This window comes from Triturus cristatus, chromosome 2_2 (assembly GCF_964204655.1).
Source record: "Triturus cristatus chromosome 2_2, aTriCri1.1, whole genome shotgun sequence".
Taxonomy (NCBI): Eukaryota; Metazoa; Chordata; class Amphibia; order Caudata; family Salamandridae; genus Triturus; species Triturus cristatus.
In genome coordinates this window covers 257,037,679-257,064,740 of record NC_140582.1, presented here as the reverse complement: position 1 = coordinate 257,064,740, position 27,062 = coordinate 257,037,679, and the positions used below count along the sequence as shown (strand labels likewise).

Genomic DNA, 27,062 nt, shown 5'->3' with positions numbered 1-27,062 from the left:
TATTCTCAGATCTATCTTGTTCGTTTCCAGCACTTTGTAAACTTACATGTAGTAATGTAAAATGGTGCCAAAGGTTATTAGTGAAGGAAAAAGGTGTTTTATTCTTTGGATTAGTAACCTTGACCAATACTAAAATCACATTTGCAGTTCGTTTTATTAACATGTATCTATATAAAGATGAGAGAGAGAATCTGAGTGAATAAGACCTAAAGAGCGAGCATACAAATCCAGGCAAAAGACAGACTAGACAGCACCAACCAGGGCATATGCATTTTTGTGCTTCAATTCCACCCCCAAATATGGTGAGACAATATGTTTTATGTTTTACCAACCACACCCAAATGCTAAAACTGAGCAAATATTTACACACTGTAGACCTCACAAACACTTCTCAAATAATGAGTTGTAATGTTACAAACTTTCCAAAGTGGCTGGTTTAATATTTTATCCAAAATCAACCCACACTTATCATATGTGATAATGCCAAGCTGACAGCAAAGAAGATGAGGAAACGCCAACAAGGTACCAAAGCCACCAGCAAGTGATTCAGCCAAGATCAGATTATACTAAAGAGACAGTCTGTAACAGACAAAACTACCTACAACAATGGTTCTTAAGGTGTGGTCTGGGGACCACCGGTGGTCCGTGACACCTACTCAGCAGGTCCGCAACTGTTCAGAACACTAAATATTAAGAGATGAATAAAATGTATGTAAATAAAGAAGCAAGTTGTACAATTAACACGTTAAGTAAATGTGAAGTTATTTTTAGTTGAAGGCTGAACATTTAGTTGCTGGTTGCTCAGATTGATGCATGAAGCAGTGCAAATCCATCAAACAGAATATTGAATACTATGAGTGGCCACAGTTGAATTTAGAAAAGGCACAACCTTCCCATTAAAGTGAAAATGTCGTTATTTTAATATTAGTTTGTGACTCAAATAAAATATTTAATCATGTGTGCATTGGTGTTTTTGTTTGATGAATGCTTGTTCCTCTATTTTTGTGTATTATTTTGATGTTCAAATCATTCAAATTGCTTAAGGAACGGTCTGCGGCTTCCAGGAGTGCATCAGTGGCAGTCCCCAGATTCCGATAATGTTTCAGTGGGGGTCCTCAGATTCCAGTAATGATTATGTCGCGGTCACAGAAGTCCAAAGGTTAAGAGCCACTGACCTACAAGATTAGCAGAAGAGTTTTATTAATTGGAGAACTATAAAAGACGTACATGGGCAATTACATTAATGACTAAAAAGACTAAGGGAGAACTATTTTTGAAGCCCTAAAATACCTCTACGTTAGCCTCTTTGATCAAAGCATCTAATCCGTCAATTTGCCTTGCATCTTAAACTAATTCTGCTTCCTCAACAGTGACATGAGCAACTTGATTACTTACCTTTCCACCGTGGGCATTGTGCCTACCTAACCAAATATCTCACTTGTCACCCCACTTAAAAAAAAAAAAATAATAACCTTGGCAGAACCTCAAATCCTGGAGGACTGTGTTCTCATTTATTTATTTATAACGTTTTATATAGCGCGAACAAGATCATTACCTATGTTCTCATCAAAACTTCTGCACTCTGCTGCTTTGATTCGCCTTTGTTTCTTGACAGTTCATGGCATCTTCAAACACACTATTCTGCTGACCAAATTGGAAGAATGGTTCTGCATTTTTGGAAGGGCTCTTTTTCTATCCGACAGAACTCAACAGGTTTCCCTTGGATATTCAAGGTTTCTCTGAAATATTATTGTACAGTGTCCCGCAAGGCTCTGCATGATTCCTACTACTGCAGATTAGCTATTACATACATCCCTTTCACAACTGACCGTTTCCAGATGGTCTCGGACTACACCCAAATATGTATCCATCTAGTAAACAGTTCAGAGTGCTCGTGCAGCATTACCAACTGCTGAGAATGCCTTTTGTACCCAAAGGTTATTTTCATGTCATTCTGCTGAACTCTTAACAACTCACTGTCTACTTAATGTTGCTTGCTGTACTTTAATGTTTCTTCAGAAGTACGTGGTTCACCCAGAAATATTCCCTAAATTCAAGTTTAGATATCCTCAATTTTGGTGCTACTCAAATTGATCGGTGCAGTGGATACCTATCATGGCTCCTGCAACTTTTAGTGTCCAGCTCTCAATCTTTTTTTTTTTTCTATTTTATTTTTTTATTGGCATTTTCGTTAACATAAACCGCATTACAACAACAGAAACAAGCCAGTTGGACAGTGTATCCCCCCACAGCCATATGTTCTAACGTGGGACAAACATGGAGAATAAAGAATGCATCATCAAATCGCACATTTAACTGGGTACCATCTGCATAACCCTTTTATGAAGCCTGCATCTTTATTTTACCCTACGAGGGCCAACAATGGTGCGTCTTCCCTCAACTGCAGTTCTACAACAAGACAGTCCGACAGGATTGCAGAAGTTATATCATCTGTTCATTTACACCTATACATACATGCGCATCATTTGTTAAGGTGTGTGAGGAACCAAGGGGTCTCGCCCGATTCCCAACACCCCCATCCCCCAGTGACACCGCGAAGCGAGAGCCCCATCACATTTACGCAGCCGCGTCCTTTTGACTTTGTGCCCAATGCAGAAAGGGCTCCCAAATGTCACGAGGCCTGGAGCTCCCAAAAAGTAGATAGCTGAATGTGCCCAAATGTTACCGCGGCAAGCCAGCCCTCAATCGATGGCAGCCTCCTCCCACCCCAGCACACCGCCACCTGTCTTTTAGCAAACCATAATAGCAGAGCATGTAATTTACGCGCTTTCGGCAGGGTGTCTTTAACAACACCCAAGAGCCCCACTGCGGGAGTTGGCAAATCAGATCTTCCAATTATTTGATTAATTGAGGTAAATATCTTTGTCCAGTATTCTGTTAATTTTGGGCATTCCCATGCCACGTGCAAAAACGTGGCGGGGGAGAAGCCGCATCTCCAGCAACCACTGTCCGCACGTATCCCCATCCTGTGTAGCCCTATAGGGGTCCTATAAAATCTGTGCGGAAACTTGAAATGGATTAATCTTAACCTGTAATTTCGGCGACAACTCAGTGAGCTGCCCGCAACAGAACCTCCACTGGTCCTCGGTCAGCGGGGTGGCCAGCTCATCATTCCAGTACTGCAGGGATTTGGGGCAGACCACCGGGGCCGAATCTTGCATGGTCTTATAGATCCGCGTTACCAGCCTGCGGGGGGATGGAGAACCGACCACGTTTTCCAGGGCGGACAGGACCGGCGGGGCAGCTGGAAAGTCCCCACTAAGGGCTCTACATGCCGCCCGGAGTTTATGATACAGGAATCGCTCAGAAAAAGACACCTCTCGGTCTCCCTCCACAGAGGGAGGGGGTCTGAATGAATTTTTAGGGAACAAGTCAGCAAAAGTGTGAAGACTCAAGTTTTGCACAAGTGTCCAATCAATTCCGTCTATAACACATGGTAGCAATGGATTCCGCGATAGTGATAGCGATGGGGCATACAGCAACGGGACCTCCGCTCTTTTGCGCAGCTCCTCCCAAGCCCATCTTGGCGTGCCTGTGGTATCTATGTCAACCCTAGGGCGGCCAGCAGGTTTGCAATTTGCCACATTCAGCGAAGTGGGCGCAATTGCGTCGCGCTCTACCGCCACATGCGACTGGAACAGTGTTGGGTGCACCCTGAAGTGTAGGTACTGGGCCTGAGCGCTGAGCACATATAAACGCATATCTGGCGCACCCATTCCTCCCTGACGCAGTGGGAGTGTTAGCAAATCCCAGGATACTCTTGCCTGTCCTCCCGCCCACACCAGTGTGACAAGATGTGACCTTAGAGTGTTAAAGAAGTGCGATGTTAAAGGAATCGGAACATTCGTGAACAAGTACAGAAACTTGGGTAGAACAATCATTTTAGCTAAGGCCAGCCTACCAGTCAGGGACAGGGGGAGCTTCGTCCATATTTTAACCTTCTCCTCCAACCATGTCATAGCTCTCCCGTAATTTAGATTCCAAATTTCCTGCACATCCCGACTAATCCATATTCCCAAATATTTTACTGTTTCTGCCTCCCACTTCAACGGGTACTCGGAATCCGATCTAGGCGTGCCTTCTGTTAAGGGAAAGATCACCGACTTTGACCAGTTAATGGTTCTCCCAGCCAGTCCCCCGAATCGGATAAATTCCCTCAAAACAGGGTCCAGATTTTCTTTCGGGTTAATAAGGTAGAGAGTTACATCATCCACATATAGCGATATCAAAATGCTTCTGGAACTAAATCCTATTCCACGTGCCGTGTGATGCTGGCGTATGCGCGCAGCGAGTGGCTCCATTGCTATTGCGAACAATAGTGGAGAGAGAGGGCACCCCTGTCTTGTACCACGTGATATTGGGAGTGGATCGGATAGCATCCCGTTGACCGTGATCCGAGCGCTGGGGGAACTGTAGAGTAGCCGTACACTATTGATAAAAAGCGGGCTCAACCCTATACGACCTAGGATTGTGAACAGAAAAGGCCACTCCAGGGTGTCAAAGGCTTTTGTAGCATCAAGGAACACCACTGCAGCATGGACGTCGGGATGCAAGTAATGTAATACTGAAAAAATTGTTCGTAGGTTGTGTGACGTCGATCGCCCCGGAATGAACCCCGACTGGTCAGGAAGTGCAATCATGGGCAGCAGTGGCTGCAATCAATTTCGCGTATATTTTGACATCTACATTTATCAATGAAAGTGGCCTGTACAAATCCAACTGGGAGTCTGGTTTTCCTGGCTTTAGTAGCGTAATTATTATAGCTTCTCTCATGGTATTGGGTAGCACTCCCGTTTCCAGGGCTTCCCCATATACCTCCAGCAGCCTTGGCGCCAATTCGTCAATGTAAGCGTTGTAAAAAGCTGTGGTCAGACCGTCGGGGCCAGGGGCCTTGTCAAGGGGCAAGCTTTTTATAACCTGTGCAACATCAGCAGCAGTGTACGGAAGATCCATGTATTTCCTATGATTATCGTTGAACCAGGCTAGTGCGATTTAATCTAAAAATGACTGCGTACCCTCAGGGCAACCATCTAGTGTAGCCTTGTATAGATTAGTGTAAAAGGCAGAGAAGGCTGTCAATCTCCCCCCTGCCTCTAAGCACCTCACCAGTCACAGTGTGGATCTCGTGATTAAACATTGCAGCTCTGGGTGCCCTTGCCATGCCTGCCAGCGTACGCCCTGGTCTGTCACCTTCCCCATACCTCCTGGCCTCTGCGTACTTCCCCAGGAACTTGACCTCCCTCTGCGCCTCCTCCGAATAGTCCAACAATTTAGCTTTAAGCAGGCCAGTAATTGTCTGGTCCCCTGTGGCTTAGAATTCGTCTTCTAGCGCCTTGATGCTGGTCTCCAACGAGGCAAGTGTCCCCCTGATTGCCTTTAGGACTCCCGCCTGTCGAGCTATACATTTACCTCTAATTACTACTGAAAGCCTCCCACAGTGAGGCCTCTGTATCAACCGAGCCCGTGTTCAGATCAAAGTATTCGATGATGTCAGACCTAATTTCTTCTTTAAAGGCTTCGTCTAATAGAGCGTGGGGTGGAAGACGCCAGGCAAAGCCCCTCTGTGGCGCGCCGGGGAGTGCCAATCGCAACACACACGGGGAGTGATCCGAAAGTGATCTGGGCTGGGCATGTGCGCAACATCTACAGACCAAGTGGCGACATCCCGGGATACCAACCAGTAATCCTGCCGGGACCATGAGTTGTGGTGATCAGAAATGCAAGTACCCTCCCTCAGCTGGGGGTGTCTGTCGCGCCATATGTCAATAAGATCCCCATCGGCCACTATCGCCCCCAGGGCGGCGCTAGCCACCGGGTGCAAGGCACGGGCAGTTCCCCTCCTATCTAGCGTATCATCTAAGACCGCATTAAAGTCTCCACCCCATAACACAGTCGAACAGCCAGCAGCCCTAATCTTGGACCAGATGGTGTGGAAAAAATCCGGAGACTCAACATTGGGACCATATATAGCCACAATAGTCACAAGAGTGCCACATAGGAGACCCTGCACCAGAACATACTGGCCTCAGGGTCGCCCTATGTATACCTCTCCCTCTAATCCAGCCCCTTCTTAACCAGCACAGCCACCCCTTGTGCATAGTTAGAATATACCGAAGAATCGACATGTCCCCATCGATTATGGCGGAGTCTCTGTGAAGGTGTCACATTCAGTTGCGTCTCCTGCAATATGCATATGTCTATATTGTGACGTGCCAGATATGCGTGGACCAGTCTTGCTTTCCTACCATCATTAAGCCCACGGACATTCCAAGTAAGGCAATTTAGAGGGCTAACAGCCATAGGCTAGGTTCTCTATTCCAAGCGTTCCGCCTATACCCACTGTGCGATAATTCGACCAACTGCAATATAGTTTTGCCGAAAGTGTACCTCCAATACTGGCATTAAACAATAACATAGACCCTACCCCCTTCCCCCCACCCACTCCAACCCCCCAAACAGGTTGTAGCAAACCCCCTATAAAGTAACCAAAACATACAACCCACAGCATAACAATCGGGATCCTTCCCATGAGGGCGCGGCAACACTGGCGTACTTCCTTGCTTTATGCAAGGTGGCCGGGAATACTGCGGGTGAGTCTATCCACACAAAACCTTCTATGCACTGCATAATCTAAAATGGTGCTGATCAGATCTGTAAAACAATTGGCAGTTCCTCTCTCGCCAGTGCGCAAGGCTCCCGTCCGCACAGGCCTATTGGCCAGAGTGCGGGTCAAGGTTTGTTCATGCTAGTCATTGTCATTCAGGTTGGCGTCCGCCCTCCCATCGACCTCTCGATGCCCCTTCTTCTGTTTCCCACAGGCGTGTTTAGCAAACTTTAGCGCGGACTTCGCATCCGTGAAAAAGTGGGACTGCCCATCAACCGACACCTTTAGCTTCGCCGGGTACAGCAGCGAGTAGCGTATTGCAAGAGAATCCGCTTTGCTTGAAGAAACTCACGTCTCGCCGCCTGCACCGCCGGGGTGAAATCCGGGTAAAAGGAGATGGTATTTCCTTTGTGTGTGATATTGCCTTTCTCCCTTGCCTTCCTGAGGACGAGGTCCCTATCCTGATAATTTAGGAGCTTCGCTATGATGGGTCTGGGCGGGGCACCCACAGGAGGTCGCTGGCCCAGCGACCTGTGGGCTCGTTTCACCACAAAGACTGGGGAAAGGTGAGGATCGAACAGCTCGTGCAGCAGCTCCGTTACGTAGGTCTCCATTTTAGAGATGGCCATCGTCTCCGGAATCCCCGTAATGCGAAGGTTGCTGCGTCGTGACCTCGCCTCTAAATCCTCGCTTTTAGCTCTGATGACCCTCAGGAGATTATCCATGTGGAGTAGCTGTTCCTTTGTCTCAACTTGGAATTTGTGATACTCCGTGTGTCTGCCTTCCAGAGCATCCAGGCGAGTCTCGTGAGTCGACACCTGCGACTTAACGGAGTGCGGTTAGGGTGTCCAGCTTGGAATCTATGGTGCACAGGCTGGATCTCATCTCTAACATTAGGGATCTCAGGTCTTCCCCCTGGTCTTCCGCCTGCGGGTCCTGGGACCCCACAGCCCGCGATTCATGTTCCACATCGGTGTGGCGGGAGGCGCGCTTGTTGTCGAAGTTCAACTTCGGTTGTTTGGCGTCATGCTTGCCCATGGTTGTCTCTGTGCCGCAGGCCCAGTCAGGAGGTCCAGCCCAGAAGCGCCCTGGTGGTGTAGCACACAAATGCCCGTCCCCTGTGTCACTGTAGCGCGCCGCTACACCCAAGCCGCTTCAGCAGTGTCTGTAACCACCGCAGCTCCCACTTCGTACCGCTGAGCCAGCCAGGTCGCCTACAGGATCAATCAGCCAAGGGAAGCACAGTCAGGCCTCCGCAGCAAAGTCTCATGACCCCTGCAGGGCAGCGCCACTCCCAGGGTAATGCGATGCTCTCCCAGTCCACCAGCTCTTCATACTCGGCAATGGCGAGGCCAGCAGCGGCGGTTAGCAGCTCCCCAACGTGGCCAGCAACGTCCACAACCGTGTTTTTCCCTGGTACCACTATCAAGCCCACGTCTGGATATCCGCAAAATGTCACCACACCACTGGATAGTAAGCACCTCCAAATGCTCCCTCTGGAGCGGTACATGCACCGGCAGCAGCAGGGGCCAGCCACACCGTCACACAGCTGCACAGGGCCAGCGAGTCAGCCTGCATAAGCGGCCCAAGGGCACTCCCAATGTTCAACTTCGTACCCTACAGCAGCGCGGGGGGCACATCAGCAGCTTTTCGATCTTCTTTGGCCCCCCCGCTGTCCCCACCGCACAGGAGTGATCCGCTGCGGTGGCGCCCCCAGCAAGGCCGGAGCGGCTCCGAGCAGCGCGGCAGCCGCGGGCGTCACCGATCTCACCTCCCAGGTCCTCGCACCCCAAATCCTCGGATGGACGCCGCCCTCCGGTTCGCAGCACAGTCAGGCGACCCGCCAAGGACACTCCTCCTCCCTCGCTGACATGGAGAGGCCACGGGAGCCCAGCACTCCGGCACCAGGCCCTCGCCGCGGCAGCGACCACAGGCTCGCTTTTTTTCTCCGCCCGCTCGACGACGCCGGGCCGCAGCCTGGTCCCAGCTCGGCAATTATCTCAGCCCTGGCACGTCGGCAGAGCACTGGGAAAGCGACGCTGGGGCCTCGATCCCACCAGCATAGGATACAGCAGGTTCCGGCGGACCAAGACCTCCCCAAAGTGTAGGATTTATTAAGGATTTTCTCCCGGCCGGCGGAGCGTGCTCAGAAAGCGGCCATTCCGCTGCGCAGCCCGCCACGCCCCCCGTCCAGCTCTCAATCTTAATAATATTCCATTTGGAAGTATGTTTTGGATTGACACGATGGTGTATAACTCAATTCTGAATGCAGAACTGCCTCATGTTTGTCTGTTCATGCTGGTGCCTGCTTTCAACTAGCTTTCCAACACCTTTTTTTCTATTTGAAAGTGACCAATTGGCCAACTTTACCAGACTTGCATTTCAAACATGGATATTTTTCCACCGGACTCATTTTTCTTTTTTTTAAAGATTTAATTAACATTTTTAAAGTAGCATTTAAGACATTATGCATCCATAGAAGTTCATATGTAAGTACAGTCAGTCGCCAGGTTAAGGCATCAGGTACATTGCTTTAGTGCTTGCAATAACTAAAAGCATTGCAACTTCAGGAACAAACATTTGCATACCTCCTCTTTCAACATTAGACCTGTGCAAGAGATGCCAGAAAATAGTGCGATTATGTATAAATCTGGTATTATGTAAATCTGAGTCTTTGCAGCATTAACAATTAAAAAATAAGCCCCCCCCATCCAACGGGTGCAGTCCCATTTATGACCAATTACAAAAGGGATCAAATGGAGGATCTTGCCCAGCCCCCATCGTGGGGATAGAATGATTGGCCTGGAATAGTATCTATGATGCAAAGTGTTGGAGAGATGGGCAGACATATAGACATATATGCTATCTCACAGCCCAGCAGTGTTGCAGGTTGAGTGCATGGTTCTGCGTGCACGGTTCTGCATGCACCTTGGGATAATACTAATTCTTAGGTGTGGCTCCCTGTGTTTCATCCTCCTGTGGGTGGGGTACATCTGTGCCTAGGGCTTTAAAACACTCCAACAGTAGATCCCAGGACATGGCTATGTGTATTTTACGTAGCCCACGTCATTCTTCTCTACGCAGTGCCCCGCTTTCAGGACAAAGACTCAGTGAGGCATAGGCCCAAGAACTGTTTCCTTGGCAGATTGGGATATATGGCTATGTAGTAATTTTAATCTATTCAGAACTACCTTTTTCAGTGCATAGCATTAGTCACTCTGAAAATTGAGCCAATTCTTGTAAACCCGGGAAGTTTTAGAGAGTACTCCCAAATTGTTAAGAACTTCAGAAAGGCTGTGGCACTTCTCGAGTTAGATGAGAGTACTATTTTTACTATTTCTCCTTCCCAGCTAAAATCTCTTCTGAAACAGGCTTCCTGGACTCTTTGTTTTACGTTGGACAAAAAGTCCATGATAGATAAGAAGGGAGGTGCTCTTCTGATTAATACATACTCAAGGAAGCTTGCCCAACCTTATGTCATCTGGAATTTACCTCATGGTGTTCGGAGATTTTGGTTCCTCTTGAGGCAGGACCTATTGCCACTTAATACTCTTTTGGCAAAATGGTATGGGTCCTCTCCCTTATGCAACTTATGTAATATGTCTGCACAGGATCGAACTCGTGTATTGTTTATATGTTCTGTATTGCGTCCACTTCGCTTAAAGTGGTTAAGACCAATATGTTTGCAATTGGGTATTCTTGATATGAACTCTTTTTTGCAGGCTTTATATACTCCTCCAAATGAAATGTTTTGCTTCAATATTTTTAACTTTTTTAAAGGTTTTTTAGTTATTTATTGATGAAATATGGAGGTCTTGTTTTGTAAATTGTCTTGTTCAGTGGAGAGTGTTGTAATTGTCATTCTGTACTTTGGGAATATGTATTTGCATTTGTGTATTTTGATTATGTGGCCCTCTTTGGAGTGCCAAAACATAATAAAATAAATTGAATTGTAAACCCGCACAGTTCAACGTGAGCAGTTTTAAATCAGCTTAAAATGGAGGTTTGAAAGATAGGTTAGTGTCACTGATCAGACCTAGATTGTAAGCATCGTCCACTGAGATTGGCTGTTAACTTTGAGAAACTGGTCTTCAGCAAAAGAGGTTCAATGTTTAACTTCTGAGATCGAGAATCTTAATTTTATTACGTTTGAGACAGGAAAGCTACAATCTAGACATCTATGTCGGAGTTAACCTGGAAAACCAGCCAATCCTTTTTATCGATGTCGTTTGATTGTGTTGCAGAAGACCCGGTTCAGTTTGCGTCTTGAAGGAAAGGCGGTTGTTGGTGATTGATCCATGTAATTTGATTTGTTGATAGCTGAGGTGTGAATCATTCTGGTTTAGTGTTAGCCATTCGTAGGCCTCGCTTGTCTAGTACTTTTAATAATCAGAAGAAATTCAGTTGTGGGAAAATTAAGCTTTATGCAAGTTTTTGACATCAATTTTGTAGGAGGGCATAAAAGGAGCTCACTTGATTGATGCAATTGATGAATGACCAAGTTAGTATCAATGTATTATAAGGGTTAATGTTTGGTGCGTCTATCCATATTTTAGGTGGTTTTCTGGGTTAGCAAGGTATTGCACTGAAGCAAACTCTTCTATCTTTCAGTATATTGTATCCTTGCAACCCGATCCCCTTGATGTACTAACTGTTTGTTCATTTGTTCATTTTGTACACTGTGAAAGACAAACCTTTTCACAGCCCTTACTTGAGCTGTCCAGACAAAGTGTACATTTATTGTGTTTTGAGCTAGGCCTTGTGTGTAAAAAAAAAAAAAAAAAAAAGATTCTGAATGCTGAAATAAGTAAAAAGTTTGCCATGTAGAGAAATTGCAAACTTAACAATATTAAAAAATCTGTATGCTAAATCATCTGTTTTGTTTCTTTTCTCTCCCTCTGTCATAGTACCCAAAGCCCCGGAGATCGATCCAGCAGACTGCCTGGTGGCAGACAACTGCATCACCGTGGCATGGAGAATGCCAGAGGAAGATAACAAAATTGATCACTATGTACTTGAATACAGGAAAACACATTTTGACGGGCTGCCGAGAATAAAGGACGAAAGATGCTGGGATGTTATCGACTACATAAAAGAAACCGAATACACGTTATCTGGTAACATTTTAATAAAATATGCCCCCCTGTTTCTGCACCCATTTAAAACACTGCATATGATGTTTCATCTGGATGTGTATATTTGGGGTTGTATTTGTTTAGTCAAGGTCAGGAACTTCAATGCATAACAGAACGTGAAATGAAAGAAGCACAGCTCTGAGCACTTGGTGATGCTCACTGATACAAAACAGTGCTTTACGGGGCCCAAATAACTTAAGTCAGGAAACTTCAAAAGCTTGATTTAATGTGAGTCCCACATGCCTCATGGGTTTTATACTCGGTGATTACGTAATATTATTTATATAACGCATTTTTCCCATGCTAAATCCCATTGGAATTTTGAAAATGACTACTGCACAAACTGCTGGACGGAATTACACCACATTTTGCAGAAAACTAGCTCTTGGTCTAGAAAGCAGGCTTTTTGTGATTTGGTGTAAATCCGTTCAGTAGTTTTAGGGATAGTAACCGAAAACCAATTTATATTAGGGACATGGATCCTCTGCGGATTTGCTGATCCGTGCACTAACAGCAATGCTGTGATTGGTTCTCCGCAACCTGAGAGAAGTAGCAGCCACCATTTTTTTCCTGGAGACTCGGTTCCCAGCAGGGAAAATAAAATAATGATGGAAGGGGTCAGGGTAGAGGTACCCCGACCTCATGGGACTAATGGAGGGTCTGGGAGGGAACCCTCATGGGCAATACATTGTCCAAAAACCTTTTTCTTTTCCACGCGAGGATCCTAACTGATTTAGGTGGATCCAGACCCCAAATTCTTTTTTAAAAAAATACTCACTCACAGACCCACACGCCTACTCATACTCACTAATACACTTACACACCCACATAACCACTCACTCACCCACACAACCTCAAAACCACTCAGACCAACACAGCTCTCGCACACAACCACGCATACTCCTCCTCTCACCCACACAGCCACTCCCACAACCACTCACAGACCCACACAGCCAGTCACACATCCACCACACACACATACACCCACGTACACACCCACACAACCGCTCACACACTCCCTCAAGCGCACCCTCATACACCCAGGTTACAGGGACATTATAGTTAGGAAATAGCTTTAAAAAAATAGAAATTCACTGAAAAAAACCAAAGGTTACAGGGACAGTATAGTTAGGCTCAGATAGTACACACACAAAACCATACAAATTAGGCAGTTATAGTTAACTCCAGTAACTATAACTCGTGCCCTAAGGTAACTATAACTCGTGCCATGCACTGCTAATTACCCCACATATTGCATCACTCATGACATCTTCTATGACATCATTGATAATATGTGAAACACAACAATTGGTGTGGTGTCCTTATCAGTTGCTTCCATCCGTACTGCGAAGTGGTGGGCCAGGGGGAAAGCGAACATAAACCAAAAAAAACCCCAGAATTTTAAATGAAGAAAATGGCACTTACCTGCTCTGACACCAGTCTTCGTGCTTCCGATCCTCGTGTCTCGTCTAGGAACTGCTGCACACTGCGCAGCTTCCCAGCTCCCAATCCCAGCACTGCTCTCAAGCTGGGAATGCTATTGCTAGCATGTGAGCAGTGCTGGTATTGGTCTGAGCGCCTCAGTTCGGCGCTCAGGCATAGACCGGGAGCTTGTGTTGGTTTATTCACTCAGCTGTACAACACAGCTCGGGTGGAGAAATACTAAGTGTGCATGATGGTTTGGTCGGCCTCAGATGACTGGCCAAACAGTCATGCACACTTGGCAGTGCCCAACACCCCTTCCCTGATGCTGCAGCATCAGTATGGGTGACATCCTGCTGATAATAAAAATGTTTTATCATTTTATTTTTGTCCTTTGCATCTGCTGGCTTTCAGCAGAGGGGGCGACACCATAATGGAGGAGCCGCCCCTGCTTATAATAAGAGCATCTGTGAGAAATTCCAGTTGCTTCTCTAGTGATCCTGTTTGAATAATGCAGGTGTGTCTCCTACTAAACCTGGCAATTTCAAGAATTGTAAGAGGTGGTCTCACTCATGTGATGTTACATGCTTCATCTTAGGCCACCTCGACCCACCCTAGTAAGATGGTACTACCAGGGCGGACTCTACCTCGGGCTAGGTTATACGCATGTGAAATCTAAATCGAACTATAACCCCCCTGTAACCTGTATTTTTTTCAGTGAATTTCTAGGGTTTCTATTATTTTATTTCCTAACTATAAAGTCCCTGTAACCTTTGGTATTTTCAGTAAAGTTCTATGGTTTTTTTATGCTATTTCCTAACTATAATGTGGCTGTAACCTGGTTATGTTGGGGGTGTATGAATGGTTGTGTGGGGTGTGTAAAAGTGGCTGTGTGACTGGCTGTGTAGGTCTGAGAGTAGGTGCGGTTGTGTGAGAGAGGGTGTGTGAGTGGTTTTGTGGGTCTGTGAGGGGTTGTGTGGGTGTGTACATGTGTGAAAGCTGTGTTGGTCTGTGAGGGGTTTTGAGGTTCTGTGTCTTTAGGGGTGTGTGTGCGCGTGTGTGTGTGTGTGTGTGTGTGTGCGCACGCGTAGGTGTGTTTCTCTGTGAGTATGTTTTTATTTTTATGGGGTCTGGATCCTCCTGAATCCACCCTAATCTGGGAATCCGCGCGTGGAAAAAAAAAACCCCGTTTTTTGGACAATTTATTGCCTATGAGGGGTCCCTCACAGACCCCTCCATTAGCCACTCATATAATGTGTGATAGTATCGCTCATTAGTAATGCAATAAGTATACTAATTTAATATTTGTATTATCTTAGTATAGTTTCCTCAGGTAACTATAACTGATAACATTTCTATGGTTTTGTATGAGTGAAAACTAAGCCTAACTATAACATCCCTGTAACCTTTGTTTTCAGTGAATGTATGTGTGTATATATATATATAACTTGCCATGTGCCTCAAAACATGTAATATTTAGTTTGAGTCTCTTGTAAAGCACTATATAAAACAGCCAAATATTATATAATTGTGCATTTTTATATAGGGCTTTACAAGAGAACCAAGCTACATAATACATGTTTTGAGGCACAGGGTGATTTGCCCACACCCAAAGGGTGTCCAACTGAGGCGAGGATTTGAGCCTGGTCCCCCAGTTTCAAAGTCATCAGCTTTAGCCGTTAGGCCTCATATCCTGAGATTAATTTAACACGGACTACATTGCATGTGCTGTAGACAGTAAGTACAGAAACTTGCCTTTGTTCGGCAGCATGTAGCTCTTGTCCCATCAGCATTAAGTTGTGCTTTCTTCTAGTTGAACAGTGGGTGGCACATGAAGGTATAAGAAGCAGTGCATTTATGGTGGTGGTTGCTATTGAACAGTTAGCAGATGGCTTTCCTGTATAAACATTGTCTCGTACATCAGTGGGGTGAAGAAGATTCACATTAGTTCATGGCATTTAAAAAGTAATTACTTTAAGGTGCATCGTAAGTGAATCTGTCTTTCAAGCACCAGTCTTAATGTTCTGTGTACGGCACCAGCAGTCGTCTATGCCGCCTGTCCTGTTAGAACAAGCCTCAATGATACTGAAAGGCTTCTTACCCCTTCAACTCTGCACTCTTTTCTGACTGGTGTATATGCTTTATCACACATACTCTGTACATATGGGTGCTGTTCCTCCTTTAACCTACTTTCTGTTGCGCTCTCGCTTAGCAAAATTGCTTTTTTTGTACATTGATAGCATATTACCATTTTAATTATTGTTTTAAAATAACATTTGTATTGCAGGACTTCGGTTTGACTCAAAGTACATGAACTTCCGAGTACGTGCCTGTAATAAGGCGGTGGCTGGGGATTGCTCTGATCCAGTGACGCTTGAGACCAAAGGTAACTTACTGCAAGCTGTGGAAGATAGATGGGTGCTGGATAAATTGAAGATGAAACCAGGATTTCTACAAGATAAGACGTCCTTTCATTAAGAAAGACATTACTTATATATGGTGTAATGGCATAGTGTGTGTATTTATTGTAATATGACTGATATAGGATGCAAATTAATTCCCCTGTGAAAGAAATGTTGACTCATTATTGTTCCGCTAATCAGGATTGCAGGTACGGCCTTTCTTCTAACCTGGCTGGGTTTGCTGTGCAAAAGGAGAAGCAGGGACTCCACTTTTGACCAGGAAAATCCAATTTTCACTCAAGGCATTTAGAAGCAGTGGGACAGAATACCCTTTATACATGGGCCACACACGCACACCTGTGGAGGCATGGGAAAGATGCAAGACTTGGAGAGCCATATGGGCTTCTTGGAAAATGTACATATATTTTTGGATTCATTAAGCACAGCTCCTAACCCATGGGTAATGGGACACTGTACAATAATATAAATAGAAAATAGAAGAAAACATGGTAGTATTAACATGTTGCTACTAAGTGGGTGGTGCAAAAGAAAAAATACATTAAACATCAATCAATCAATCTACTTATAAAGCGCACTATTTACCCATGAGGGTCTCAATGCGCGGGGGGGGGAGGGGGCTTGCCGCTACTGCTCGAAGAGCCAGGTCTTGAGGAGTCTTCTGAAGGTGGGTAGGGAGGGTGTTCCAGGTCTTGGCGGCGAGAAAGGAGAAGGCTCTGCCGCCGGAGGTAGCTCGTTGGATGCAGGGGACAGCGGCCAGGGCGAGGCTGGTTGAGCGGAGCTGGCGGGTAGGGGTGTAGAAGCTGAGTCTGCTGTTGAGGTTGGCTGGTCCGGTGTTGTGGAGTGCTTAGTGAGCGTGGGTGAGGAGCTTGAAGGTGATCCTCTTGTCGACGGGAAGCCAGTGTAGGTCTCTCAGGTGGGGGGTGATGTGGCTGCGGCAGGGGATGTTGAAGATCAGTCGGGCGGAGGCGTTTTGGATGCGTTGTAGTCGTTGCAGGTGTTTGGCCGGGATTCCTGCATAGAGTGCGTTGCCGTAGTCCAACCTGCTGCTGACGAGGGCCTGGGTCACCGTTCTCCTTGTTTCGGTTGGGATCCACTTGTAGATCCTGCGGAGCATGCTGAGGGTGTTGGAGGAGGAGACGGCGTTGACCTGTGTTTGACATGGAGAGGGAGGAGTCGAGGATGAATACTAGGTTGCGCGTGTGGTCGGTGGGTGTCGGTGCCGGTCCCAGGTAGGTCGGCCACCAGGAGTCGTCCCGGGCAGAGGGGGTGGGTCCGAGGATGAGGATTTCCATCTTGTCCGAGTTCAGTTTTAGGCGGCTGCTCCTCATCCAGTCTGCGACGGCCTTCATTCCCTCATGGAGGTTGGTTTTGGCAGTGAGTGGGTCCTTGGTGACGGAGAGGATGAGCTGGGTGTCGTCGGTGTAGGAGATGATGTTGAGGTCGTGTTGGTGGGCCACTTGTGCGAGGGGGGGCCATGTAGATGTTGAACAATGTCGGGCTGAGGGATGAAGCCTGGGGTACTCCGCAGATGATGTCGGTGGCTTTGGAACGGAAGGGTGGGAGGCGGACGCTCTGGGTCCTGCCGGAGAGGAAGGACGTGGTCCAGTCGAGGGCCTTCTCTTGGATTCCGGCTTCATGGAGGCGAGTCTTTAGTGTGCGGTGGCAGACCGTGTCGAAGGCGGCTGACAGATCCAAGAGGATAAGGGCTGATGTATCGCCGTTGTCTAGTTGGCGCCTGATGTCGTCTGTGGCGGTGATAAGGGCTGTCTCGGTGCTGTGGTTTCGTCTGAATCCAGACTGGGATGGGTCTAGGATGTTGTTGTCCTCGAGGTGGCGGGTCCGTTGCGTGTTGACGATTTTCTCGATGACCTTTGCTGGGAATGGGAGCAGGGAGATGGGCCGGAAGTTCTTCAGGTCCTTGTGGTCCTCTTTGGGCTTTTTGAGGAGGGCGCTGATGTCAGCGTGCTTCCAGCTTTCCGGGAATGTAGCTGTCTCGAAGGAGATGTTGATGACCTTCCGTAGTGGGGGTGCGATGGCTGCGTCTGCTTTGTTGAATACGTGGTGTGGGCAGGGGTCTGATGGTGAATCTGAGTGGATGGAGTTCATCACCTAGCGTGTCTCGTCGTCGTTGACGTTGGGCCAGGAGGTCAGGCGGTTGGTGTGGGTGGTGTTCGCAGGGGGGGTGGTGTCTGGCGTGTTCGGGGTAGACTTGGTGTTGAAGCTGTCGTGGATGTCAGTGATCTTGCGGTGGAAGAAGGTGGCCAGCGAGTCGCACAGTTCTTATGATGGTGGGATGTCGGCGTTGGCGCTGGGGTTGGAGAGTTCCTTCACGATGCTGAAGATCTCTTTGCTGTCGTGTGTGTTATTGTCTAGGCGAGTTTTGAAGGAAGATCTCTTGGCTAGTCTGATGAGGTGGTGATGTCTGTGGGTGGCGTCCTTGTGCGCTGTGTGGCTGTCCGGAGTGTGGTCATGGAGCCATTTCTTCTGCAGATTCCGGCATGCACGTTTGGAGATCTGGAGCTCTTCGGTGAACCAGGTGGCTTTCTTGCTGGTGCGGCTGTTGGAGGGTTTCTTGAGCGGGGCGAGGGTGTTGGCGCAGTCTGAGGTTGCGGGCGGCGGCATCTGGGTCGGTGGGTGGGTTCTGGGCTAGGGTGGTCATCAGCTGGTCTGCGGTGACTTTGTTCCAGCAGCGGCGTGGTAGCTGATCGGGGAGGAGGTGCGTGGTGGGTTTCTTGAAGGTGAAATGGATGCAGCGGTGGTCTGTCCAGTGGAGTTCGGTGGTGTGGTTGAAGGCGACGTGGGTGCTCGTGGAGAAGATGGGGTCAAGCGCGTGGCCTGCAGCGTGAGTGGGTGCGGTGACGATGTCTGAGGCCAAGGTTGGCGAGGTCGTCAATAAGGGTGGTGGAGTTTGTGTCATTGTTGTTCTCGAGGTGGAAGTTCAGGTCCCTGAGGAGGATGTAGTCCGCTGAGGCGAGTGCGTGTGTGCTGGCGAGGTCGGCGATGTGGTCGTTGAACTGAGCCCGGGGACCGGGGGGTCTGTAGACGAGTGTTCCTCTGAGGGTGGTGTTGGGGTCCGTGTGGATCTGGAAATGCATGTGTTCGTCGATGCTGAGGGTGTCGTCTGCGTTGGCGGAGACCTGGAGGGTGGATTTGTGGACTATGGCTATTCCTCCTCCGATTCCATTGGTGCGATCCTTGCGGGTGATCTTGTAGCCGTCCGGGATGGGTATGGCGTGCTCCGAGGAGTCGTTCCACCAGGTTTCGGTCAGGAAGGCAACGTCCGGGGTGGAGGTGTCGAGCAGGTCCCAGAGCTCGACGGCGTGTTTGCGTGCGGAGCGGGTGTTGAGTATGCAGCGAAGGTGGTTGGGTCCGGTGTTTTGAGGTTTGGTGGCTCTGTTGCAGGTGAAGCTGCAGGTGCGGCAGGAGAAACATCTGTGGGTGCGTTTCGGGGCGGCCTGGAAGCAGTTGCGGTCTTGGCCGGTATTGAGTGCATGGCGGGTGCTGGCATTGTAGTGGAGTCTGGTGTTGTGGCGTCGGTGGGGTCCAGGGGTTCTGGCGCTGGGCGCGGTCCAGGCGCGGACGGGGCGCAGACGGGCTAGCCTCTGGCGCGCTTCTGGCTCGGCCGCTGCACGGCCGCCATAGATAGGGGAGGTGGGAGGGAGGGACAGCTGGGAGGCGGACGGCGAATGGGAGCGGGGGGCGGGGCCCGCCGGGAACGCAGCGGCGGGAGCGGTGAAGGACACAGAAGAAAAAAGGGGGCGGGACGATGGCGAAGAAGGGAACAAAGCAAAATGGGAAAAGGAGCACAGGGAAACACAGTGGGGCAGACAAGAAATAAATGCAGCAATCACAATAAAACACAATGAGCACAGTAAATGAGAAAAACCAGGGCAGGCCGTACCAAGGTGGCGAGCAGAGGCACAGCTGTAAAGGGGGCTTGAACACTCTTCAGTGGAGGCAGTAGGGAACGGGCGCAGTCAGGTGGAGCTGCGCGGCGTGGGGAGCGACCTGTCTGCCAGGGACAGGGTCAAGGGTCGCTCAAGAGCTGATGGCTAGAGGAAAGGTCATATTAGCAAAACGAATTTCAGGAGTTTGCCAAACATCGCAGCTGTTGGGGATATTCCGATGACAGAAGGGAGAAGATTCCACTGCTAAATGTGAATCTGCCAAAAAAGAAAGAGCAGAGGAGAAGTGGAAGAAGTTGGAAATATCTAGACGTGGAGTGTGCTATGCTCCGGGATTTTGTTTTTTTTTGTTTTAGGATATTGTCATCATTGGTTGAAGTGTTCCAATAGCCTTATTGTCTCTTACTTCAGTATCAGCTGTTAGTTTCTCCAGTATTGGATCTTTCATAGATTCGCTTGTTTGAATCATTCCCCATTGTCGAAGTGGGAGTCCCACTGTACCATAGTAAACCATTATGCATCAGTATTGTGGGCTATAATTGGCAATGCAAAGTCAATTTAATAGCCTTTTTAAGTCCTTTAGAAAAAAAAGGACCAAACTTTAACTATAACCAATCAGGTGACGGCACCCTCTAGAACACTCTCAATAGAGGCTGAGTCCCTCAGATTATCTTCCGCACGTCGTGGAAGGGAGTCTTCCTGAGCTCTGCTCAGTTTTTATCAATTAAATTTAAAGATTTATTTATAACTACTAAGTGCGAGACTTCTAAGAAAGGCCTCGTTAGATCCTCAAAACCTGTGGGAAGAAAAGGCTACATGTGGATGATCCACACATAGATTGTCTTTACTGCCTCTACCATCAACATTGGGTAAAGGAGTGCAAAATATGTTGCACGTTCTCCTCTAAAACCTTAAAGGACAGGGAGGGAAGGCTACTTCTGTGGCTACAGAAGTCTAAAACTCAGAAATCCACCTCTTCTGAGGAAGACAGTGATATATCTGTGAGAACCCACAAAACGTCAAGATCATCTTACCAGGGGACATCTGAGGAGGGCCGAAAGGCCTTTAAACGTATCATAAAGACCCTCTGAGAAAGGAGAAGCTCAAACTCCTGTCCACAGAGGCGGCCTCCTCTCAACCTAGTACTCCATCTGTGAAGACAGGAACTTAAGCGTTCTTCCTCCTCTGAACTGTGGACTTTGAGGACAAAAAAACCCTCTCAAATCCAGTCTACTTCGGTATAGACGGCAACGGTGGTCACCACTAACTCATCTACGAGACCCTCATCGTCGAAGACAACCACAGCCATCGATGCACCCATCTCGTCGACCGGTTATATCGTCCGCCGGCAACAACATTGACGAAGAGCCTGTTAACGACCACACCGTCGACAACGATATTGTAGACTGAGTTCTTACCTTTGATGCGAAAGTTCACCTTGACGATGACATTGTTGAAGTTGATAATAATCACAAAATAATAAAAACAGCTTTAAGACCTGAATTGACATCCCTAGCAAAGTCTCACATTTGCCACCATGTCACCCTTGGAACCTGGAGGAGTCAGACGACGATTGGTCTTTTGGAGCAGCGCACAGCCAATCAGAGAGAGCTCCAGTTTAAATACCAGGAGGAAGACTATGAAGACGAGGAAGAGCACTATTATCATCAACATTATGCCCCTTCCCCAGCGGCATTATGAACATTATCAATACCATCCTCATCCACACCCCAGGTAGGATGAAGTGCAAATCCCCATGTTGCTAGACCAAGATCTGCAGGCCCTGCTGCAGGATTATAGGAAAAGATTTCCTGACCCTTCTCAGGAACAGCCAGTAGCACCACCTCAGCCTACCTCTCCTGCTATGCATGGCATATTCCTCTGCCTATAACCCCAGGTTGACACCTGCCTCAAACATAGTGGCGCCGCCAAAAGACGACCAAAGGTTTTCAGATGCTGAAAGGTAGGAAGGGGAAATCCCTGAACCCCAACCCCACGGGATGAGTGGGATGACTACCCCATTCCATCGCCTCCACCACCACATCCTTCAGATTCTCCCCAGAGGGCATCAGGGTCTTTCATAACCTGATGAACTGGGATGAACACGTTTTCATCTCCCTTCCTCTGTTGAACAGTCAGACTGTTTTGTCTATGATTTCCAGGAGCAAAAAGAAGTCGGTGAGGGCTATCTTCACCATTGACTATATCTGGGATAAATGGATAAAAATAATGAAAAAACTGGCTACAGTAGCGGCAGTACCATCTTGAATGAACAAAAAGTGCAAAAGATTCCCACGCTTGCCTCACAAGTCATCCCAAACCTGATTCTGTGATCGCAGAAGCGGTGGAAAGGAGCTCCCATCTCCCTGCCACCAGACAAAGAGAGCAGGTGTTAGGACAACGTCGGGAAGAGGTTCTTCCTCATTGCTGTCATCACCTTTCGAGCCGCGAACTCGTTAGCGAGCCTGGGTCGTTATGACCAATAAATGTGGTCCGATGTTAGCAGTTTAGTGTGCTTCGTGCCTAAGGGCAAAAAGGCAGAAACATTAAATATTTTCCTTCCTGGAGTGTGAGTGCACCTCCTCGGAGATTATAGATTGTGAGATGGCCATCGTCTCCACAGGTTTCTGCCAATTAACTGGAGCAGCGGTCTTGAGATGCCAGGGATGGCTAAAAGCCTCGTTCTTTAGGCCAGGAGTACAATCAAATATCTTTGTCATGGCCAACAACAGAGAAACATTGTTCGGGAAACCCATAGATGACGCGTTGTTGGTGATAGAGGCAGACACTTACACTGCTAGGTTTCTAGGCACCCTTCAGTTTAAGAAGTTGCCCTTTCGGAGGGTGGGGGAGGCTATCTTTACCTGCAGAGGGGGTTATCAACGATCTCAACAATACCTACCATTTTCATCACAATATAGACCTGCCTACCATCATCAGTCGTACAGTCAACCGCATTTAGCAGTCTACTCTGGTTTTTCCATGTACGAAAGAAAACCAGGAAATGGAGATCCATCCTGGACCTCAGGAAGTTAAGCAAATTTCTACACAAACAATCCTTCCATATGATTACTCTCTCTGACGTCCTGCACCTGCTGAACAGCGCAGATTACATAACCTCTTTAGATTTACAAGATTTCCACATTCTCATACAGCCCAAGCACCGCAAATATCTTCACTTTACCGTAGCTGATAACCATTACCAGTTCAAAGTCCTCCTATTCTGGGTTCCGGAGTAGCGTGATACTCGCTGAAAAAGCGCTTCGACAGGGGTAGTAAGCACTATATAAAGGCAATTACAATACAATGCAATATATATTTACCTACAAAAACTGCTTGCTATTCTGATTCAAGCATGTGAATCTATGAAAGATCCAATACTAGAAAAGAAAATAAGTTACTTACCTGTAACTACAGTTTTCCAGTATTAGTATCTTTCATAGATTCACATGCGCCCACCCTCCATCCCTTAGCTGCTCCCATCATAGATTGGGATTATTTATTCCCACTTGTGCTCAGGAAATCTCCGGGACTCAGCCTCTGTTGGGAGTGTTCTAGAGGGTGTGGTTGCCTGATTGGTTGTAGTTATATTGGTTAATAACTGACTTTGAATTGCCATTAAAACCTATGATACTGATACATACTACTTTACTATGGTACCTTGACGGGGAATGGTTCAAGCATGTGAATCTATGAAAGATACCAATACTAGAAAACTGTTTTTCCATTTAAAATGTTTTAGCCTACTTGCATGTTTTGTAAGCATGTTTCTCCTTAGGCTGTCCTCCATTTTGTGTTCAGCCTTTATTCTTTGCAACAAAACATAATCAGAGGGCAGATTGTGCAGTCTGGTGGTCTATTATAGCAGGGGTTGTCCTCCAACTTCTCGTATTGGTTTATTTCTTAACATTTTTGGAGTGAAGAGGTAGACTTGCCGGTAAGGCCGCCTTGCCTGCCAACCTCTGATCGAGGATGCCTATCTTCGGGGATATTACAAGCAAAGGAACATTGTACTCCTTTAGAATGTGTTCATATACTAACTATTTCAGTTTCATGCACAGGCAGTTTTACAATAGAACATTGCTCCATCAGACCGTACTCTGTTATATCTTGTTGATAACGAGTGTGGCTGCTTTGAAGTAGGTCCTCCTTGTGCTGGTACTCTTGTTAGCTCTTACTGCTTTGTGAGGGGTTTGGAAAGGTGCTTAAGGCATCTGTGGAAGTATACATTTTTATGCTGTTCCGACTACTGTCTAATAGTTTAAAGAAATCATGGTATGGTGAAGGGTACCTTGTACAGTAATCCTTTGCTTAAAATATGTAAATTATATTTTCCCCCTTTCCTCCTAGCAAAGGCCTCAACATTCATTGACCTGTAGTCATTTTTTTTTTTAAACAAATTTTGAGTTATCCAAAAGACATAGGCACATACACGTACTCAAAGAAGGCTGCAAGTGGACAGATTAAGTACAAATTTAGTATTGAGCAGGATATTACAGTTCCACGGTGCATCACCAATCAACTGCAAACAAAGGAGAAAGGAAACCCCGCCTAACATGGGGGAATGTTATCCAATTGGGGGATAATCCCCGGCACCTCTTCCACCGTCTTGCAGTCGAACCAGCGAAATCTATTAGTAGGTATCTCTCCGATCAACGGCTGTAGCTTGGAACGCACCCAACCCCTCCTCCCACTCCTCCCTCCCCCCTCGGCATGCCGCTGAGTTAAGAACAGGTTCAGAGCTGAAACCACGGGCAGGACAGTGATATTCCACAGTTCATGCGTTCCGAACCGCAAATGTCAGTGTGAGGGACAAGTATTCACCCAAGAGTATCCCACCGTATCTGCGCCCTGCTCCGTGCACCATCAGTGCCACCCAACCTTAAGTATCCGCTGCTGACTCCCCCCTGGTCAGGAGAGCCTTCAGTATCTCCAGGTGGATGTTTTACCAGCTCCACCAGTGCAACCCACGCTCGTGCCATCTCCAGAGATTTGTCACTCCCAGTGCGGGCGGCCATACGCAACCTACAGCTCCCCTCTGCCTCTGCCCATTTCACTAACTCCCTAGTCCATCGCGCTAAGTTGGGGCCCGTCCTTGACTTCCAGTGGCTGGTGATCTCCCTCTGGGCCAAGACCAGCCCCAGGTCAATAAACTTGCTAGTGATTTTGGTCTTGGCAGTGTGTGGAAACCAATGCAACAAACAAAAACTCTGTGTCAGCGCTACACCTCTTTCAGTTGCGGCCTCCAACCCAGACGTCACTCCTGCCCGAACTCTCCCAGGAGCGGGCAATCCCAAAGCATGTGGAGGGACCCCGCCCCCTCCAGGTTGCACTGCGAGCACACTGCCGAAACCCCGAAGTAGTCACTCGCCTTGCCCGGGGTGAGGTAAGCCCTATGTAGCACGTAAAAGTGGATTAACTGGAAACTGGCGTTCCCGGAACACTTCCAGGCCCGCTCTACCAATTCCCCCCCATGGCTTCCCGCTCTACCAATTCCCCCCATGGCTTTTCCCCGATGGGCTCCCCCAAGTCCTCTTCCCACTTGAGACGTAGGGCCACCAATGGCTTTCGCAGGCTGTGGTTAATCCGCCTGTAGAGACACGTGACCGTCTTGAATGTTCCTGCCGCCATGGCGAGGTCTGAGGTTCTGCCATCCCCTCCCGCCAGTGTCTCCTAATGGCTGCCGTCAGTGCAGCATGAAGCAGGAAATCCCCTCGTGGTAGATCATGGCGTTCCACCAGGTCATTAAAAGGAAGGAGGTTGCCATCTTCAAAAAGGTCCCCTACTGCAAGTATCCCCGTCTCCTCCCAGTCCCGTAGTCTACCCCAGTCACCTTCCTGTGGTAGGGCCTCACACACCAGCAGTGGGATCTCCGGAGCATAGGGGGTGCGTTTGCCCGCGCGCCTGGCCAAACGGTTCCAGCACTTGTGCACCACCTGTAAGTCAGTCGGGAGCTCCCTATATCTTATGGGTAAGCACAGCAGTACCCGGGATAGTAGCGCCAAGGGAGGGTCCGGCCCACCAGGCTCCTCTCGATGTCTAAGTCTGCCCGCCATCCACTTAGTGAACCATTGTAACTGCGCTGCGTGATAATATGCCTCTAGATCCGGCAAGGCAAATCCCCCCCCCCCCTCCACCCTGGGGCGTTGCATGGTGATCAGGGCCACCCTCCGACGCCCCGCACCCCACAAGAATCCTGTGAGCAATGGGTTGAGCTACGCGAACACCTGGGTTGGGATCCAGATCGGAAGCGTCCCAAAAAAATAGAGGAACCTGGGTAGTGTGACCATTTTTACCAAGGCAACCCTGCCCGCTACCGATGGCGGAAGCTGTCCCCAAAACAGGCCTTAGCCTTACGTATTGCCCGCCCTATATTACCCTCCAGCATGTCACTAGGGTTGTTGTAGATCTGGGCTTCAAGGTAAGGCAAACAGTTAGTCTCCCACGGGACCCCCTCGGCCGGCTGCGTATCATCCCTGCCTGGGCGAGTCGGGAAAAGACAGGACTTGGACCAGTTCACGCGAAGCCCTGCAGCCTCTCCCAAAGAATGCAACAGTCCCTTGGCTCCCCGGAGGGCCTCCTCCGAGTCTGCCAGAAAGAGTAGTAGATCGTCAGCATACAGCGCTATGTGGTGCAAGTCTCCTTCCACTACTAGCCCCGGGTAGTGACGTCCCGATCGGGCCTCAACAGCCATGGGCTCCATTGCCAGAGCAAAGAGCAGGGGTGACAGCGGGCATCCCTGCCTCATCCCCCTGCCCACTGTGCAAGCAGCAGAGATCAGCCCCACTGTTCGGACCCTGGCAGTGGAGTTATTATACAAGATTGCTGTCCATTCCACGAAGCGCTCTCCTAGGCCGAACGCCCTCAGGACCGCAAAAAGATATGGCCATTCAAAGCTATTGAAGACCTTCTCAATATCAACTGCAAAGATACAGGCCTCCTCCCCACTTCATTGACCTGTTGTCATGTGGTTGGCCTGTATTCATCGCACAATAAAAGCACTGTTCAACGTGTGTGCTTCAGTTCATGTGCTCTTGATTTAATGCTTACACATCTGTACCATACACTCCGATCATCATTGTGTTGCTTCTATGGAATATCCACACGTTTATCCGCATATATACCTTCCATTCTTGCAATCTGTACATTACATCCCCTCTGCCTTATCCGGCACATGCAAGTTCCTGCATGTCTGATTCTCAGCATTTCGAGACTCTTGTAGCAGACTGCTCCTCAAGTTATATTAATTGTCATTGGTTGCTAATGCTGATTGAAGCCTAGTTTATGGGCTGCATCTCCTCTGACTGTCCTTTTTTTCCTGTATGTGTGGGGTTTTTCTCCTCCTTCAGGCGAGCCCTTTTCTGTTGTGGGCCCCACATTTTTACCTCACCCCTGGCTTCACTGTACCTACTGCTGTTCCTGCCTGCCATGGTCACCCTTTCTGACCTGTAATGCATACCTTGCGTTAGCACCTGGCTACACTGAGAGAACTTGTCTTTGTTGCTCTGCGGACATCAAGGCCATCTGGAAAAGCAGCAGTGGACTTCTCAGC

General features: G+C 48.1%; 1 protein-coding gene across 3 annotated transcripts in view; it reads left to right on the top strand.

The window, feature by feature from the left end:
• Positions 1–27,062, top strand: part of FSD1L (fibronectin type III and SPRY domain containing 1 like) — a 405,036-nt gene that overhangs the window by 253,870 nt on the left and 124,104 nt on the right. For all 3 annotated transcript variants that reach the window (XM_085641301.1, XM_085641300.1, XM_085641302.1), the window contains exons 7-8: positions 11,533–11,742; positions 15,470–15,568. In XM_085641301.1, the coding sequence (XP_085497427.1) occupies positions 11,533–11,742; positions 15,470–15,568 (309 nt within the window). The remainder of the gene's footprint in view (positions 1–11,532; positions 11,743–15,469; positions 15,569–27,062) is intronic.